The sequence below is a fragment of the Arvicanthis niloticus genome, chromosome 29, assembly GCF_011762505.2.
Source record: "Arvicanthis niloticus isolate mArvNil1 chromosome 29, mArvNil1.pat.X, whole genome shotgun sequence".
Lineage (NCBI taxonomy): Eukaryota > Metazoa > Chordata > Mammalia > Rodentia > Muridae > Arvicanthis > Arvicanthis niloticus.
The window spans coordinates 3983576-4000916 of record NC_133437.1 but is presented as its reverse complement, the minus strand read 5'-3'; the positions used below and the strand labels follow the sequence as shown (position 1 = coordinate 4000916).

The window sequence follows — 17341 nt, the reverse complement described above, 5'->3', positions numbered from 1 at the left end:
TTATACACCTATGGAGATTATATTCAAAAATTTGAGTATTGAAAATAATAACTGGTACTGTTCTTGACTATAAGCTGCTCCTTACATACACTTCAGTATAGACATTAAAAACCCCTGTAAGATCCAACTGCTTATACTCTTTTAAGAAAACTTATTAAGGGTTATATATTGTTCAAGCCATATGTGCATAGCACAGACATTTGTTTGACTACAACAATGTAACTGTGAATATAAAACATTCTTTTATATATTGTGGTACTATGTTCAGAAAACAAACTGATGTATCAGTTTATTTTACTTACATATTAAGTTTGATTTATATAGAAATGATAGAATATTTCAGGAACAGGTGTGATAATCTCCTTAAGAGAGGAGACATAAACTAAAACACATATGAGCTCTCAACTGAAGATAAAGCTTGGTATTCTGTAAGGAAAGAGTCAAAAATATAAGGGATTTCTTTTAGATTACTGAAAAACTCAGTCTCCTTAAAACATCAACCTTACCAAAGCTATTTATGAAGCCAATACTGGGAGTACAGTAGCTCTTATACCCCCCACACCCACTGCTGAGGTGAGAGGACTGCCAGGACTCTGCTACCCAGCTCTTGTTAGGATGCTCTTCACTGATGCTCTTCATGAAACTGAACATCTTGGCCAACATAAAGCACTAACTGTTTCTAGTATTTACATAGAAAATTTTACTTATACTGTCTACAGTTACACAATAACTTTACCTTCTAAATTATCAATCAAAGTCTGAAGCTTGCCCAGTAAGAAGAAAGTAAACCCTTTTTGGTTTCCCAAAGCTTTAAGTAACCGATATTTTTGAATGAGAATACTTAATGAGAACTGAAACAAATAATTCTTTTTAAATTTTAGCTTTCAAAACTGCAAAAAAAAAAAAAAAAAAAACTTCATTTCTGTACTAAGAAATCTAATCTTTTGTATTAAATTCCTAACATCAGAAATTTAACAAAGTCCAGTCAGTGCAAATGATACTAAACGATTTATGTATTTGAATAATACTAATGTATTGATGAATAAATATGAAGACACAATTTATATACAATGTTCAAAGTAAGCACAAAATAAATATAGGAGGCTAGAGAGATGGTTAGTAGCATTTGCACTCACGTGGTACCTAGCAATTGTTTGCAACTCCAATTCAAAAGGCTGCAAAGTCATCTTCTAGCTTCTGCTGGCACTGTATGAACATGGTAGATGTATCCATAAAGGCAAAACACTCATACACGTGCAATTAAAACAAATAAGTCTTCAAATAAATAATGAAATAAGAGAAATGAGTAAGCTGATGAGCAGTAACTACTGTGTGAGAAGGAATATGGTAGAGTTAGTTATGTCCTCCTGCCAAAAAGTCAGACTCAGAGGAAGCATGGCACCAGCACTACTACCTTGATAGCTCTTTCTCTACTTTTAATTTAAATTGTGCTGAACACTGTATTTGTGCTTTTCACTGTAAAGTCACCTTAGCTTACTTTTACATAGGACAAGATTGGAGGACAAGAAGAATCAGATGAAATAACAAAAGGAGACTCTGCAGAAGAGATGGTGGACAACATCCTGCATCAATAACAGGGTCTTACGACACGGAAGGACTTTTCAAAAAAACTTAAGAAAAAAGAACAAGGTGTGAATGGAAAACAGTAAATTGATTATACTAAAAATGAAGTCCTGACTCAAAATTTGGAATTAATTAGTGAAACACGGGCCTACAGATACATTCAATTCTACAATTACTCCAAACTAACTCATACATTATAGCAACAACTGTGAAACTGTTGATATATAATTAGAGCTTATACAGTTCATTACTCAAATACAGAAAACGGAACTCAGTTAGTGATCGTAAATAGCAAACTATCATGAAACATGAAAACAAAGGGCAAAGTGGTATAGAACAAACCCCATAATGAAAAAACTTTCCCTTTCCCATTTGATAATTTCTGTTATACTGAATTCTATGAATTCATTGAATTCTGAGTTATGTCTGCTTTCAGTCAACATGCTAGGAACAAAAATGGATTGGTATGTGCAGCTACATGATCTATTAATGTATGAAGCAATGACTTAAGTAAGCATTGATATGCCAAGCAAAGGTGGCACACACCTTTAATCGCAGCACTTGGGAAGCCTAGAGAGGCGGATCTCTGAGTTCGAGGCCAGCCTGGTCTACAGAGTGAGTTCCAGGACAGCCAGGGCTACACAGAGAAACCCTGTCTCGAAAAAACAAAAATAAAAAAAAAAAAAAGTAAACATTGATATAAGAAATGTTACAGGTTAGCCTGTATTGCATATTTGCATGCAACAACTGAAGAAACAGAGGCCATGAATTTGAGAAAGGTCAAGGGAGAAATACATAAGAAAAGTTATAGAGAAGAAAAAGAAGAAAATTACATAATGATATGTTAATTTGAAAACATTCTTAAAGAAATGTATTTAACCCTCCCTTGGTCCTTTTGGCTGGGGCAGACACCTAGCTGGTCTGCTCCCGTGGAGACTCCATATCCTGAGACATCCTAGAGGAGCCACTGCACTCAGAACAGCAGGTAAGGACCCTCTCCCAATACACTACACCCCAGAGCTACAACTGAAAGTCTGGGGTACTCAGGGCCCATCAGCCACCCAAACTCTGCCCCTCTGGAATACCACTTCTGTTCCACCCCTCACTGGATCCTTCTGGCTGGGGCAGACACCTAGCTGGTCTGCTTCTGTGAAGACACCATACCCTGAGCCATTCTAGACAAGCCACTACACTCAGAGCAGCGGACACGTAGCTGGTCTGCTCCCATAGAGACACCATATCCTGAGACATCCTAGAGGAACCACTGCACTCAGAGCAGCAGGATTTCAGGATCCCAGAGGTGGCCTGAGTCCCAGGAGGTCTTCCATCCAAGAGCTCAGGACCACAGGATCACAGAAACATCTGGACCCTGAGGAGTTCTGACACAAGCAAGATAACTGGAAAGACAGGCTCCAGTCAGAGACAGTGAGTGAAGGTAGCACTAAAGTTAACCAGATGGTGAAGGGCAAGCACAAGAACATAAGCAACAGAAACCAAAGCTACATGGCATCATCAGAACCCAGTTCTCCCACCACAGCAAGCCCTGAACACCCCATCACACCAGAAAAGCAGGATTCAGAATAAAAATCACTTCTCATGATAATGATAGAGGACTTTCAGAAGGACATAAATAACTCCCTTTAAAAAGTGAGAACACAGGTAAACAGGTAGAAGCCCTTAAAGAGGAAACACAAAAATCCCTTAAAGAACTACAAGAAAACACAACCAAACAGATGAAGGAATTAAACAAAACCATCCAGGATCTAAAAATGGAAGTAGAAACAATAAAGAAATCTCAAAGGGAGATTACCCTGGAGACAGAAAACCTAGAAAAGAGATCAGGAGTCATAAACATAAGTATCAGCAACAGAATACAAGAGATAGAAGAGAGAATCTCATGTGCAGAAAATACCATGGAAAACATTGACACAACTGTCAAAGAAAATGCAAAATGCAAAAAGCTCCTAACCCAAAACATCCAAGAAATCCAGGACACAATGAGAAGACCAAACCTAAGGATAATAGGTATAGATGATGGTGAAGATTCTCAAGTTATATGGCCAGTGAATATCTTCAACAAAATTATAGAGGAAAACTTCCCTAAGCTAAAGAAAGAGATGTCCATGAATATACAAGAAGCCTACAGAACTCCAAATAGACTAGACCAAAAAAGAAATACTTCCCTTCACATAATAATCAAAACATCAAATGTACAAAACAAAGAAAAAATATTAAAAGCAGTAAGGGAAAAAGGTAAAGTAACATATAAAGGCAGACCTATAAGAATTACACCAGACTTCTCACCAGAGACTACAAAAGCCAGAAGATCCTGGACTGATATCATACAGACACTAAGAGAATACAAATGCCAGCCCAAGTTGCTATACCAAGCAAAACTCTCAATCACTATATATAAAGAAACCAAAATATTCCATGACAAAACCAGATTTACAGAATATCTTCCCACAAATTCAGCACTTCAAAGGATAATTGATGGAACACTCCAACACAAGGTGGGAAACTACAACCTAGAAAAAGCAAGGAAGTAATCTTCCAACAACCTCAAAAGAAGATAGCTGCACAAACATAATTCCACCTCCAATAACAAAAATAACAGGATGCAACAATCATTTTTCCTTACTATCTCTTAATATCAATGGACTCAATTATCCAATAAAAAGGTGTAGACTATCAGACTAGATACATAAACAGGACCCAGAATTTTGCTGCATACAGGAAACACACCTCAGTGACAAAGACAGACACTACCTCAAAGTAAAAAGATGGAAAACAATTTTCCAAGCAAATGGTACCAAGAAACAAGCTGGAGGAGCAATCCTAATATCGAATAAAATCGACTTTCAACCAAAAGTAATCAAAAAAGATAAGGAAGGACATTTCATACTCATCAAAGTAAAAATATACCAAGATGAAGTCTCAATTCTGAACATCTATGATCTGAATTAAAGAGCATCCACATTCATAAAAGAAACTTGACTAAAGCTCAAAGCATACATTATACCTCACATAATAATAGTGGGGGATTTCAATACCACACTCTCAAGAATGGACAGATATTGAAACAGAAACTAAACACAGACACAATGAAATTAACAGAAGTTATGAACCAAATGGACTTAACAGATATCTATAGGACATTTCATCCTAAAACAAAAGAATATATATTTTTCTCAACACCTCATAGTACCTTCTCCAAAACTGACCATATAATTGGTCACAAAACAGGCCTGAACAGATACAAAAGGATTGAAATAATCCCTTGCATCCTATCAGATCACCACTGACTAAGGCTGGTCTTTAATTGTTTAATTTTTTAACAAAAACAATGGGAAGCCCACATACAGGTAGAAACTGAGCAACGCTCTACTGAATAATGACTTGGTCAGGGAAGAAATAAAAAAAAATTAAAGACTTTTTTAGAGTTTAATAAAAGTAAGGACACATCATACCAGAACTTATGGGATTCCATGAAAGCAGTGCTAAGAGGAAAACTCATAGCTCTAAGTGCCTACAAAAAGAAAGTGGAAAGAACATACACTAACAATGTGACAGCACACCTGAAAGCTCTAGAACAAAAAGAAGCAAATACACCCAAGAAGAGTAGATGGCAAGAAATAATCAACCTCAGGGCTGAAATCAACCAGGTTGAAAAAGAAAAAACTATACAAAATATCAACAAAACCAGGAGCTGATTCTTTGAGAAAATCAACAAGATAGATAAACCCTTAACCAAACTAACCAGAGGGCACAGAGATAGTATCAAAAGTAATAAAATCGGAATTTAAAAGGGAGATATAACAACAGAAACCAAAAATATTTAAAAATCATTACATCTTCCTACAAAGGCCTATACTCAACAAAACTGAAAAATCAGGATGAAATGGACAATTTTCTAGACAGACACCAGGTACCAAAGTTAAATCAGAAACAAATGAACCATCTAAACAATCCCATGACCCTTAAAGAAATGGCAGCAGTCATTAACAGTCTCCCCAACAAAAAAAGCCCAGGACCAGATGGTTTTAGTGCAGAATTCTATCAGACCTTCAAGGAAGACCTAATACCAATTCTCTTCAAACTATTCTACAAAACAGAAACAGAAAAAAACAGTACCCAATTCATTCTATGAAGCTACAATCACGCTCATACCTAAACCGCACAAAGACCCAACAAAGAAAGAGAACTTCAGACCTCTCTCTTATGAATATCGATGCAAAAATACTCAATAAACTTCTGGCAAATCCAATTCAATAATACATCAAAACAATCATCCATCATGATCAAGTAGGCTTTATCCCAGGAATGCAGGGATGGTTCAATATTCGGAAATCCATCAATGTAATCCACTATATAAACAAACTCAAAGAAAAAAAACATGATCATCTCACTAGATGCTGAGAAAGCATTTGACAAAATTCAACATCCCTTCATGGTAAACGTCTTGGAAAGGTTAGGAATTCAAGGTCCATACCTAAACATAGTAAAAGCAATATACAGCAAACCAGTAGCCAACATCAAACTAAATGGAGAGAAACTTGAAGCACTCCCACTAAAATTAGGGACTAGACAAGGCTGCCCACTCTCACCCTACCTATTCAATATAGTACTGGAAGTCCTAGCCAGAGCAATTAGACAACAAAAGGAAGTCAAAGGAATACAAATAGGAAAGCAAGAAGTCAAAATTTCACTATTTGCAGATGATATGATAGTATATTTAAGTGACCCCAAAACTTCCACCAAAGAACTCCTAAGCCTGATAAACAACTTCAGCAAAGTGGCTGGATATAAAATGAACTTGAACAAATCAGTAGCCTTCCTCTACTCGAAGGATAAATAGGCTGAGAAAGAAATTAGGGAAATGACACCCTTCACAATAGTCACAAACAACATAAATCTTGGTGTGAATCTAACCAAGCAAGTGAAAGATCTGTATGACAAGAATTTTAAGTCTCTAAAGAAAGAATTCAAAAAGGATTTGAGAAGATGGAAAGATCTCCCATGCTCGTGGATTGGCAGCATTAATATAATAAAAATGGCCATCTTGCCAAAAGCAATCTCAGATTCAACGCAGTCCCCATCAAAATTCCAAATCAATTCTTCATAGAGACAGAAAGAGCAATTTGCAAATTCATTTGGAATAAAAAAAAAAAAAACAGGATATCAAGAACTATTCTCAACAATAAAAGAACTTCTGGGGGAATCAACATCCCTGACCTCAAACTGTACTACAGAGCAGTAGTGATAAAAAACTGCATGGTATTGGTAGAGACAGGCAGGAAGATTAATGGAATAGAATTGAAGATCCAGAAATGAACCCACACACCTATGGTCACATAATCTTTGACATAGGAGCTAAAACTGTCCAGTGGAAGAAGGGCAGCATTTTCAACAAATGGTGCTGGTTCAACTGGAGGTCAGCATGTAGAAGAATGCAAATAGATCCATTCTTATCTCCTTGTACAAAGCTAAAGTCCAAGTAGATAAAGGACCTTCATGTAAAACCAAATACACTGAAACTAATAGAAGAGAAGGTGGGGAAGACCCTCAAATACTTAGGCACAGGGGAAATTTTCCTGAACAGAATACCAATGGCTTATGCACTAAGGTCAAGAATTGAACATGAGACCTCATAAAATTACAAAGCTTCTGTAAGGCAAAGGTCACTGACAATAGGACAAAAGAGCAACCCACAGATTGGGAAAAGATCTTTACCAATCCTACATCCCATAGAGGGCTAATATCCAAAATATACAAAGCACTCAAGAAATTAGACTCCAGACAACCAAATAACCCTAATAAAAAATGGGTTACAGAGCTAAACAAAGAATTCCCAACTGAGGAAACGCGAATGTCTGAGAAGCACCTTAAGAAATGTTCAACATCCTTAGTCATCAGGAAAATTCAAATCAAAACAACCCTGAGATACCACCTCACACCAGTCAGAATGGCTAAGACCAAAATCTCAGGTGATAGCAGATGCTGGCTAGGATGTGGAGAAAGAGGAACACTCCTCCATTGTTGGTGGGATTGCAAGCTGGTACAACCATTCTGGAAATCAGTCTGGCAGTTCCTCAGAAAATTGGACATAGCATTACCTGAGGACCCAGCTATACCACTCCTGGACATATACCCAGAAGATGCTATAACATATAACAAGGACATATGCTCCAATATGCCCTTGTCCATTATAAATAAACAGCCTTATTTATAATGGCCAGAAGCTGGAAACAACCCAGATGTCCTTCAACAGAAGAATGGATTCAAAAAAAAAAAAAATGTGGTACATTTACACACTGGAGTACTACTCTGCTATTAAAAACAATGAATTCAAGAAATTCTTAGGTAAATGGATGGAACTAGAAAATATCATCCTGAGTGAGGTAACCCAATCACAAAAGAACACACATGGAATTCACTCACTGATAATTGGATATTAACCCAGAAGCTTGAAATACTCAAGATTCAACTCACAGACCACATGAAGCTCATGAACAGGGAAGACCAAGTGTGGAGGCTTCTGTCCTTCTTAGAAAGGGTAACAAAGTACTCAAGGGAACAAATATGGAGATAAAGTGTGGGACAGAAACTGAAGGAGGAGCCGTCTGAAGACCATTCCACCTAGGTATCCATCCCATCTGTGGTCACCAAAGGTAGAGGCTAAAGTGGATGTCAGAAGTGCATGCTGACAGGTGCCTGATATAACTGTCTCCTTAGAGGTCTGCCAGAGTCTGACATATTCAGAGGCGGATGCTCACAGCTAACCATTGAACTGATCATGGGATTCCCAGTGAAGGAGTTAGAGAGAAGACTGAAGGAACTGAAAGGGTTTTTGGCCCCATGAGGAAAGCAACAATACCAACCAACCAGAGCTCCCCAGGGTCTAAACCACCAGCCTGGGAACACATAGGGATGGACCCATGGCTCCAGCTGTAATATGTAGGGGAGGATGGCCTTGTTGGCATAGGTGGGAGAGAGGGTCCTTGGTCCCATGAAGGCTAGATGCAGAGTGTGGGGAAATTCGAGGTTGGGGAGGTGGGAGTGCATGAGAGCGTGGGGGCACATCCTTATAGAAGCAGGAGGAGGGGGGATGGAATGGGGGTTCCTGGGAGTGGGAGAAAGTGCGGTAAGGGGATAAGATCTAAAATGTAAATAAAATATCTAATAAAAAAAATTACATTTCATAAAAGGACCATGTGAACTGCTACTGGTATTACTGTGAATTACTCCTGGTACTTCAAACTCAAAGATTCAGTAAACAATATCCATGGCATACTTCCCACTTCAATTGAAAAATGAAGGCAGTAAAGCAATATACTTGACATACCTCGCCCAGAGCTTCATATCTTTTCTGGTTCCACCTGTGTAAGTCTTCTCGGTAGTTAAAAACAAATGGTTCCCCAGTTTTTATGTGTCTTAACTGCCCCTCTAAAAGACAACAAACAATATTCCAATGATTTAGGATAGATTTTTTAATACTATGGATGTTCCAATAAATAATGTCTTATAAAAATTTTAACTTCCTTAATATTTGCTTTTTTCCTAATACTTTGTCTTAAAATGTCAATAAACCTATTAAGAATATAAAAGTCTGGACCCTGGAAATTTAAAAGCTAGCCTTGATGTTCATCTCAATACTTTAAGGTAAACTGAAACTACTCTAAGGCCAGTAGGAAAAAGAACTCCTACAAGATAATGCTATGAGAGTGGCCCCAGTAGTGAAGACTGGAGCTACAAGTGTTGAAGCTCTAAGTAATTTTTCAGAACATTAGACAAGAATCAATGACAGTCAGCCACGGAAAGCTACCATCATGATTCATAAAGACAACATGCTCAAGAATGATGTGGGAACATAAGAACATACTGTGGGGCTACCTAGCGGTATCAGAAGTTTAACTAACTGTTTTCTACCAGAGATAACTTTGACACCTAAAATAAAATGTCAATGGAAACTCAAAAGGAGGAGGAAGCTAACACCAGTTTATCCAATCAACTCACTCACATCACGGGGTTTCACTGACAATTACTAAGTTTTACTAACAATTTCAGGGCCTGGCAACAAGCTGTAGTTGATACCAAGAAGTCCTTGCTATCCTTCTTCCCATTTTCTAATTTACTAGATTAAATTATCTGACCCAGAGCAAGGAAGGGTCAAATAAGGCATACAGGGCTGCTCACATACCAGTAAACATTGTGGTCATAATATTCCCATTCTATATGATAGTGAATTATAGTGCTGTGTGCTAGTCTTCATGGAAACATGTCTCATATAACAAAAAGTAAGTTTATTTACCATGAACATTGCTAAATCAACCATCTAGATCAGAGTATCCCACAAAAGACTCTCCTCCTGACAATCATTAGTTTCTATTTACAAAAGGTTTAATTATCAGCCTATTTACAATGAAAAAAGACAGAACATCTGCCCTGTTTCTTTTGCCAGGAAGATTCTAGTAATCAGAAGAAAAACAGCACATAGCCAATTGCTTTAACCATTCCTCCACAACAGGCAACAAAATATTACTATTTATACATATTTTATCATAAAATATTCCTTTAAAAAAATCTGAAAAATGACCAACGTTTCTACTATCTTCTCTATAAATTCACTGAATGTTTAAGTACACCTATATGTGACACTGTAAGGGGGACTCACTCACACAGTGATGAGCGATCACCAATTCAGTACCTATAAAGCAATAGATGGAAACAATGGCATCATGCTACCTGCCCATAACAGCAACAGCCTTCAAATATAATAGTGTAAGCTGGAGGCATGCCTTCGTCAACAACTCTGGTATAAAAATTATTTTATTCCAAACTTTTAAAAGATTAAACATATAGGTTCCTGAAAAATAATGGTACTCATTATTAAAAATAAGGGTACAGCCAGTCACCTCATTTAAATAGCAGCCTAAAGAATATACTTTCCTATATAATTCAATTAGGAGTCTCCAGTTAGATCAGAGTAGAATGCTCAAATTCATGTCCTTCAGTTTATGTGACTTGCCAACTATAGAAAATTGTTCCTTGTTCATTCTTTCATTTGTGTGAAGGATTTTACTAGGCAAAGATGAGTCATTGTCTCTCAGAGACTATACATTCTACTTAGACTTGTAAGAGTAGCTAATACATTTCCAACATTCTATAAATCCTGAAAAGCAAACTACACATACTCATATATGTGTGTCAAATGTATCCACTTACTTTCATTAAAAGCATATTCAAAACCTTCCAGTGTATCTGGAAAATCAAAGGGTGGTTCGTCCTTTTTCATGAGTTCATCCAAATTGATCCTAGACAGCAAATCTAGAAAAGAAGTCATATGGATTGATATGAAACTGACTCGGATCATTGTTCATAATTAATACAAATGAAGACTTTATTCTTTTATTCTAGAAGATTAACTTCATCTGTACTAAATTTAAGTTCCAAAAATACTATTTTTAACTCAGTATTTTGATCTAATACAGCATCAACGTAAGTCCTTTCCAAATCATAATCCCCCAAACAATCACAACTCAGATTCTCAAAATAACCTACTTAAATGGTTAACCTTCTCCTTCAAAACAGCTGTTTCTACCTCATTAACCTTAATCTACACTTTCAAAGCTTCAGACATTAACATGACATTTCAAAGACCACTAAATTTTATACATAAATGAATTATGGTTTGTAAATACAAAAACTCATTTACTCATTGTAACTGCAAAAGTGATATTATTATATAGTATTCCATCTTATGTGAAATATTAAAACGAGACATGTTGACTACAAATGTCTGGTTGATACTAAAATAGTTTCTAATTCTCATAATACTGAATTTCACATATCAAGAAAGGTCAGGTTTTAATCCCAGCACTAGGAAGGCACTAGGGAGTTTAAGGCCAGCCTGGTCTACATAGTGGGTTCCAGGCCAGCCAAGTCTACATAAGGAAACTTTGTCTCAAAACAAATCAACAACAAAAGGCCAGTAAGTTACTTCTTAAAAATCAAAAAATTTAAATTTTGTTTTGTGAACAATTTTATATTGATGGAAAAGGTGAAAGATGGTACGGTGCCTGGGTCCCTTAGCCCAATTTCACTTAATAGCGCCAAACTGCATCACCACAGTGTATTTGTCCACTTAGGACTCTCCACAAAAACTATTCTTTTATCAGAACTACTTTTGATTTGAGTATATCTACTATTTTCTCTAAAGGGATCATGTCTGCCTGCCTCCTCCAGTGTCATAGTCTTTTGAAGACATATTAACAGAGTTAACTACAGTCCTTACTACATATCAAGTAGACTGTAACATGAACAGAACACCACTGATGATATGACACTTCAACAGCTGGCTAAGGTGGTGTCTGGTAGGCAGCTCCACTATAGCATCAGTGTTTCCCTATATATGGCCTCTATTTAGAAGGGACTGAGTCCCACCAACTTGTAGGTGAAAGCAAAGGAGTCATGCTGTATCTCCTGAAGTAAGAAACAGTGGCTGACATCACTTGTCATTCTTCCAGACTGGCCTACATCACTGGTCACTCTTCAATATGGAGGTTGGCATCACTTTCTCCCTTTTTCTCACATGCAACAAAATACTGTGTCTTCTCTCCTCCAGCCCTGAAAATTTTTACTAAAAGAGGGTTTAATGATACCCTGGATCTAGGCAACGAGGGTGCACTGCCTCAGGACTTTGAGGAAGGAGAATCATGAGTTCAAAGCCAACTCTTGCTGCACAATACTCATAAAAGTTGTCAAAAACATGACAGAGACACTAATCAAAATCCAATCTGTAGTTGTCGTATTACTATTTTTAAAAAGTCCACTTCAAGGAGGTAAAAAGCAAATACATTGGATATCAGAGACCTGCATGTCATAATGATGAAGAGTAAATCTCCAGAAGAGTATAACAATCTTAAGTGTGTTTCTACCAAGAGAAGACACTGAAGAAAATCAGAAAGAACTAACATAACTAAAAAGAAAAGTAGGCCATAATTAAAGCTGGACATTTTAATACCTTCCCATATTAATTGAGCAAGAACACAGAAAACAGATAAGGGCATAAAAAACTTTAAGTATCAATTCAAACTAATTTACATTTATATAACCCACTAAATAGCCATGTAACATCATTTTATGCTTCTGATATTCCATATTTATTTTTATTACATTTTAAACTACAATATAATCACATCACTTCCACCTTTCCCTATCATCCCTCCAATCCCTTCTATGTCCCCTCCCTCCCTCTAACCCTTGCCCTCTCACTCCCTCTCTCCCCTCTTTTTTATTTTGTTGTACATATATAAATACAACCTGCTGAGCCACTTAGTGCCACTTGTGTGTATACATGATTTCATAGCTAACCATTCACCTATGGGAAATGCTAATTCTCCCTCTGTCCGCAGTCACTGGTAAATTAGCCAATAACTTTGGGCTAGTAAGGTCATGGATCTTAAGACAAGAACCTACTACCAACACTTTACTAGACCAGCAATAATTCCCAACTGTATTCTAAACCTTATCCTGATACCCATAGATAAGTGTAGTTCTCAATCCTCATCAAAGAAGCTTTTTTTTTTTTTCAGAAAACCATAATAGGCCATAACGCAGAGATCATGTGGAGCCCAGCTGCAATGTGTACAACACAACTTCTGTATCTAAGGCACGGGCAACATCCAGAAAGAGGGGCAAAAAGATTCTAAGAGCCAGAGGACCAGAAAGACAGCTGTAACATTGTGTTTTCTAGGAATGATAGAAGTTGTTCACCCATGGTACCTCAATAAACAAGACCTGAACAGTGACATTGTTAATATGCATGCTAACTCAGAAAAGAGAAATCTCATTTAAAGACAAAGAACTATAGTCAACTTAATACTTCTAGAAAAGGCAAGGAAGCATTTACAACAATAGCTGATATTCTGGGTCATAAAATAAGTCCTACTGAATTTTAAGGGCTTGAAATCATATAAATCAAGTCTTTAACCACAAATAAAAGTAATGTAAAATTCAATAAAGGAAATCTCTTTTAAAACTATCCTACTGGGAGCTGGACATGGTAGTGCACTTCTTTCATCCCAACACCCCAGAAGCAGAGGCAAGGGGATCTTTGTGAGTTCAAGGGCAGCCGGTTTATACAGTAAGTTCTAAGCCAGCAAATCTTCACACAGAGACTCTGTCTCAAAAACAAACAAACAAATACTTGCTATTTATTAATTTTAGAGGAAATGAAAAGAGAGAATCCAAAAAGGGAGGAAGATGGAAGAAGGCAGGAGGAATGAGAGAGCACACCAACACAGGCAAGCTTGCAGAAGACAAAGGACAACTCTTCTAGAGTGCTTCTCTCCTGACAACTTATGGGATCCAGGTAATCAGGCCTGTGCATAGGCAACTCTACTCACTAAACCATCTCTGAACCTACCCTGTCAACTCTACTACATCCAAATTAACAAAAAACCCTGTGAGGGATATTTTCTTTTAATTAAATCATCTGAAGTGGGTGGGAAGACCCAACTTTAATCCAGATCTTTTGAGTAGGAAGACCCATCTTTAATCTGGGCTATACCTTCTGGTGTCAGCCTATATGAAGGACATGAAAGAAGGAAGATTTTACTCTGTCTGCTTGCCCTTGCTCTTACTAATAAGCTCTCCGTTCCTCCACTGGCTGCTTCTTCAGGATTCTGGTGTATGCTGAAGACCAAGTGAGGTCACCAGTCTCATGGATTAAAGTACTCCTGGATTACTGGGTTTTCTGTTGGGAGACAGCCATTATTGAACTAGCAAGACCACAGCCTATAGGTCACTATAATAAACTCCCAAAGATAGATAGATAGATAGATAGATAGATAGATAGATAGATAGATAGATAGATAGACAGACAGACAGACAGACAGACATGTGGACAGATAGATGGACAGACAGATGATAGAGACTACATAGATGATAATGATGAAAGGTATATAGATAAGATAAATAATAGATATAGATTCATTCTATCATTTTCATTATTCTAGAAACCCCTGACTAATACAAACCCAAATTCAATTAATAAACATAAATGCCACTTTTTAAAAGCAATTTTAGTATCAAAAACATAAATCATGAAAATCTTTACAAAATACTAGCTAAATGAAAATTTAGTTTTTCATAATGTACTTTCTGATGAAAAGTAATTCATCAGAATTAATGGGATTCATGAGGCTGGTCTATATTTCAGAAGCAGGGTTTACAGGAAAAACTGCATTAAATCCTTATATAGATGCTCCTTAATGTACAATTTAGTCCATCCCAATAAATTGACTACTGTATCAAACCTTTAATCATCATAGCTCAGCAACAGAGAATACTGTAGAGCACTGGGGACTTAGTTATCCACAGACTGACAGGAATCTGCCCCCTGGAATCACAACAGATCACCATAATGTGTGCCACACAGTGCTGGTGTGTACCATACTTTTGCTTTCAAATAAATAAGTCTTTTAAACATGTAGCAAATAAAACTAAAAGAACAAACACCGAGCAGCATATAAAAAGCACCAGATAGCAAGACATCAGCAAATCGCATTTACAACCCAGCAGAAATCCCCTGGGAATTTATTAAATTAAAGTTGGGTCTTCCCACCCACTTCAGATGATTTAATTAAAAGAAAATATCCCTCACAGGGTTTTTTGTTAATTTGGATGTAGTAGAGTTGACAGGGTAGGTTCAGAGATGGTTTAGTGAGTAGAGTTGCCTATGCACAGGCCTGATTACCTGGATCCCATAAGTTGTCAGGAGAGAAGCACTCTAGAAGAGTTGTTCTTTGGCAGTTATGCCAAAGTCTCTCTATTGCTGAGTTACCAGCTCTTCATTCCCACTGCAGACATTTTTGTTGTACTAGATAAACTACAGAATCCTCAGTTGAAAATGGTTACCTTCTAGCTTTTCTAAAGGTAGCAATGTTTTAAATACCTTTAGCAGGCTACTGGATTCCTTTCTCCCTATTACAGAGTTAGGATTCAAGCTTCCCTGAGACAGGAAGTTTTAGAGAACTCTTGAAATAAACATGCTACCGTCTGGAACTAGAAAGCCCTCTTTACTTCCAGAGTCTCCTTTCAACAAATCTAAGCAACAAATGACAGTTATTAACATAATACATATTGCAACTAGCTGAAGGAATAATCAAAATTCAAATTTCTGAGTGAAATTTCTATAAATGCACACTGCTTTTGTATAATTATAAAGCTGAAGAATTCAGAGTGCAATAAGTCAGGTACTACCTGTTTTCCAAAGTAAAGAAGTCTTCAGTAAATTGCCTGTAATTGTTTGAACAAAGAATGGTCCCCCATAGGTTTGCATATTTGAATACTTGGTCCTCAACTGGAGGAACTGTTTGGGAAGGATTAGAAGGTGTGGTCTTGTTGGAACAGGTGTATCACTGGAAGTGGGCTTTAAGGTTTCAAAGGCCAACACCCTTCCCAGGCAGCTCTTTCTGTCTTGTGCTTGTAGATCCAGATGTAAGTTCTCAGTTACTTCTCTAGTGTCATACCTGCCTGCTTTTGTCATACAGCCTACCATGATGGTTATGGACCATCATGGACCCCTTAAAACCATGATCCCCAAATTTTTCTTCTATAAACTGCATTGATCAGGGTGTTTTGGCACAGCAGTAGAAAAATAACAAAATGTCAAATGGTGAGCCTTGACATCATACATACAAGTAACATTATAGGAACCGAACAGGAGGTTAGATAGAGATAGGGATCTGGATGGGGAGAGAGGGAGAGAGGGAAAGACAGAGAGGGAGAGAGAGTGAGGGAGGGAGGGAGAGAGGGAGAAAGAGAAAGAGAAAGGGGGAGAGAGGGAGAGAGAGGGAGAAAAAGGAAGAAAGGGAGAGAGGGAGAGAGGGGAGAGAGAGAGAAAGAGAGAGAGGGGGGAGAGAGGGAAAGAGAGAGGGGAGAGAGGGAAAGTGAGAGAAAGAGAAGGAGAAAGAGAGGGAGAGAGGGAGGGAGGGAGGGAGGGAGGGAGGGAGAGAGAGAGAGAGAGAGAGAGAGAGAGAGAGAGAGAGAGAGAGAGATGCTCGACTCAGATCCCCAATATGCAAGCTCACATTAAAACCAGCTTACTGGCTAATCATCATGACCATTCCCTGGAGAAGACCATGTCTCCCACTGTCAGCATGCCCTGTTTTCCCACAGTTCTTGTGTACAGTTGAAGCTCTAGGAGCTTCCTTCCTTTCAAGACAGCATATCCCTTGGTGTCCTTCTAGTTCATGTCTTGTTTAGGTAACATGTGCCTGTGTAATCATGGATGTAGCCTCTCTGACATTCTTATTAGACACAATCTTATAGCAAACTTCCGGTGGCTCTGACAATCTCTTTGCCTCCACTTCTGTAATGATCCCTGAGTCTTGCACACAAGAATGAGCAGCAGATATAGCACTGGTAGTGATCGGCCCTGGAATCAGATCACATACACACAGGTGACATGACACAGACTGAACAATCTGTATTTATGTATTTGCATGTGTGTGTGTGTGTGCAAAACATCAAAAAAGAGGCTATGAATTTGGTAATTTGATGGTGCACAGGAGGTGTACTTTAAGAGCAGTTAGAGGGAAGAAATGGGAAAAGATGATGCAGACAAAAATGTCTTGCTCTAAGCCTTCATCAATAAGGCTGAAAATAGCAGAGGATAAATTTACTGAATTATAACCAAGGATATTACAAACAATGGTAATTGTTTTGTGTGTCTAAGTCTGCATATGTGTAC

General features: G+C 37.7%; 1 protein-coding gene across 8 annotated transcripts in view; it reads right to left on the bottom strand.

Moving 5' to 3' along the window:
• Arb2a (ARB2 cotranscriptional regulator A) overlaps positions 1-17341 on the bottom strand; it is a 404275-nt gene that overhangs the window by 350419 nt on the left and 36515 nt on the right. For all 8 annotated transcript variants that reach the window (XM_076927062.1, XM_076927068.1, XM_076927069.1 and 5 more), the window contains 2 exons: positions 10810-10911; positions 8930-9030 (listed from right to left, as the gene is read on the bottom strand). In XM_076927062.1, coding sequence (XP_076783177.1) covers positions 8930-9030; positions 10810-10911 — 203 coding nt within the window. The remainder of the gene's footprint in view (positions 1-8929; positions 9031-10809; positions 10912-17341) is intronic.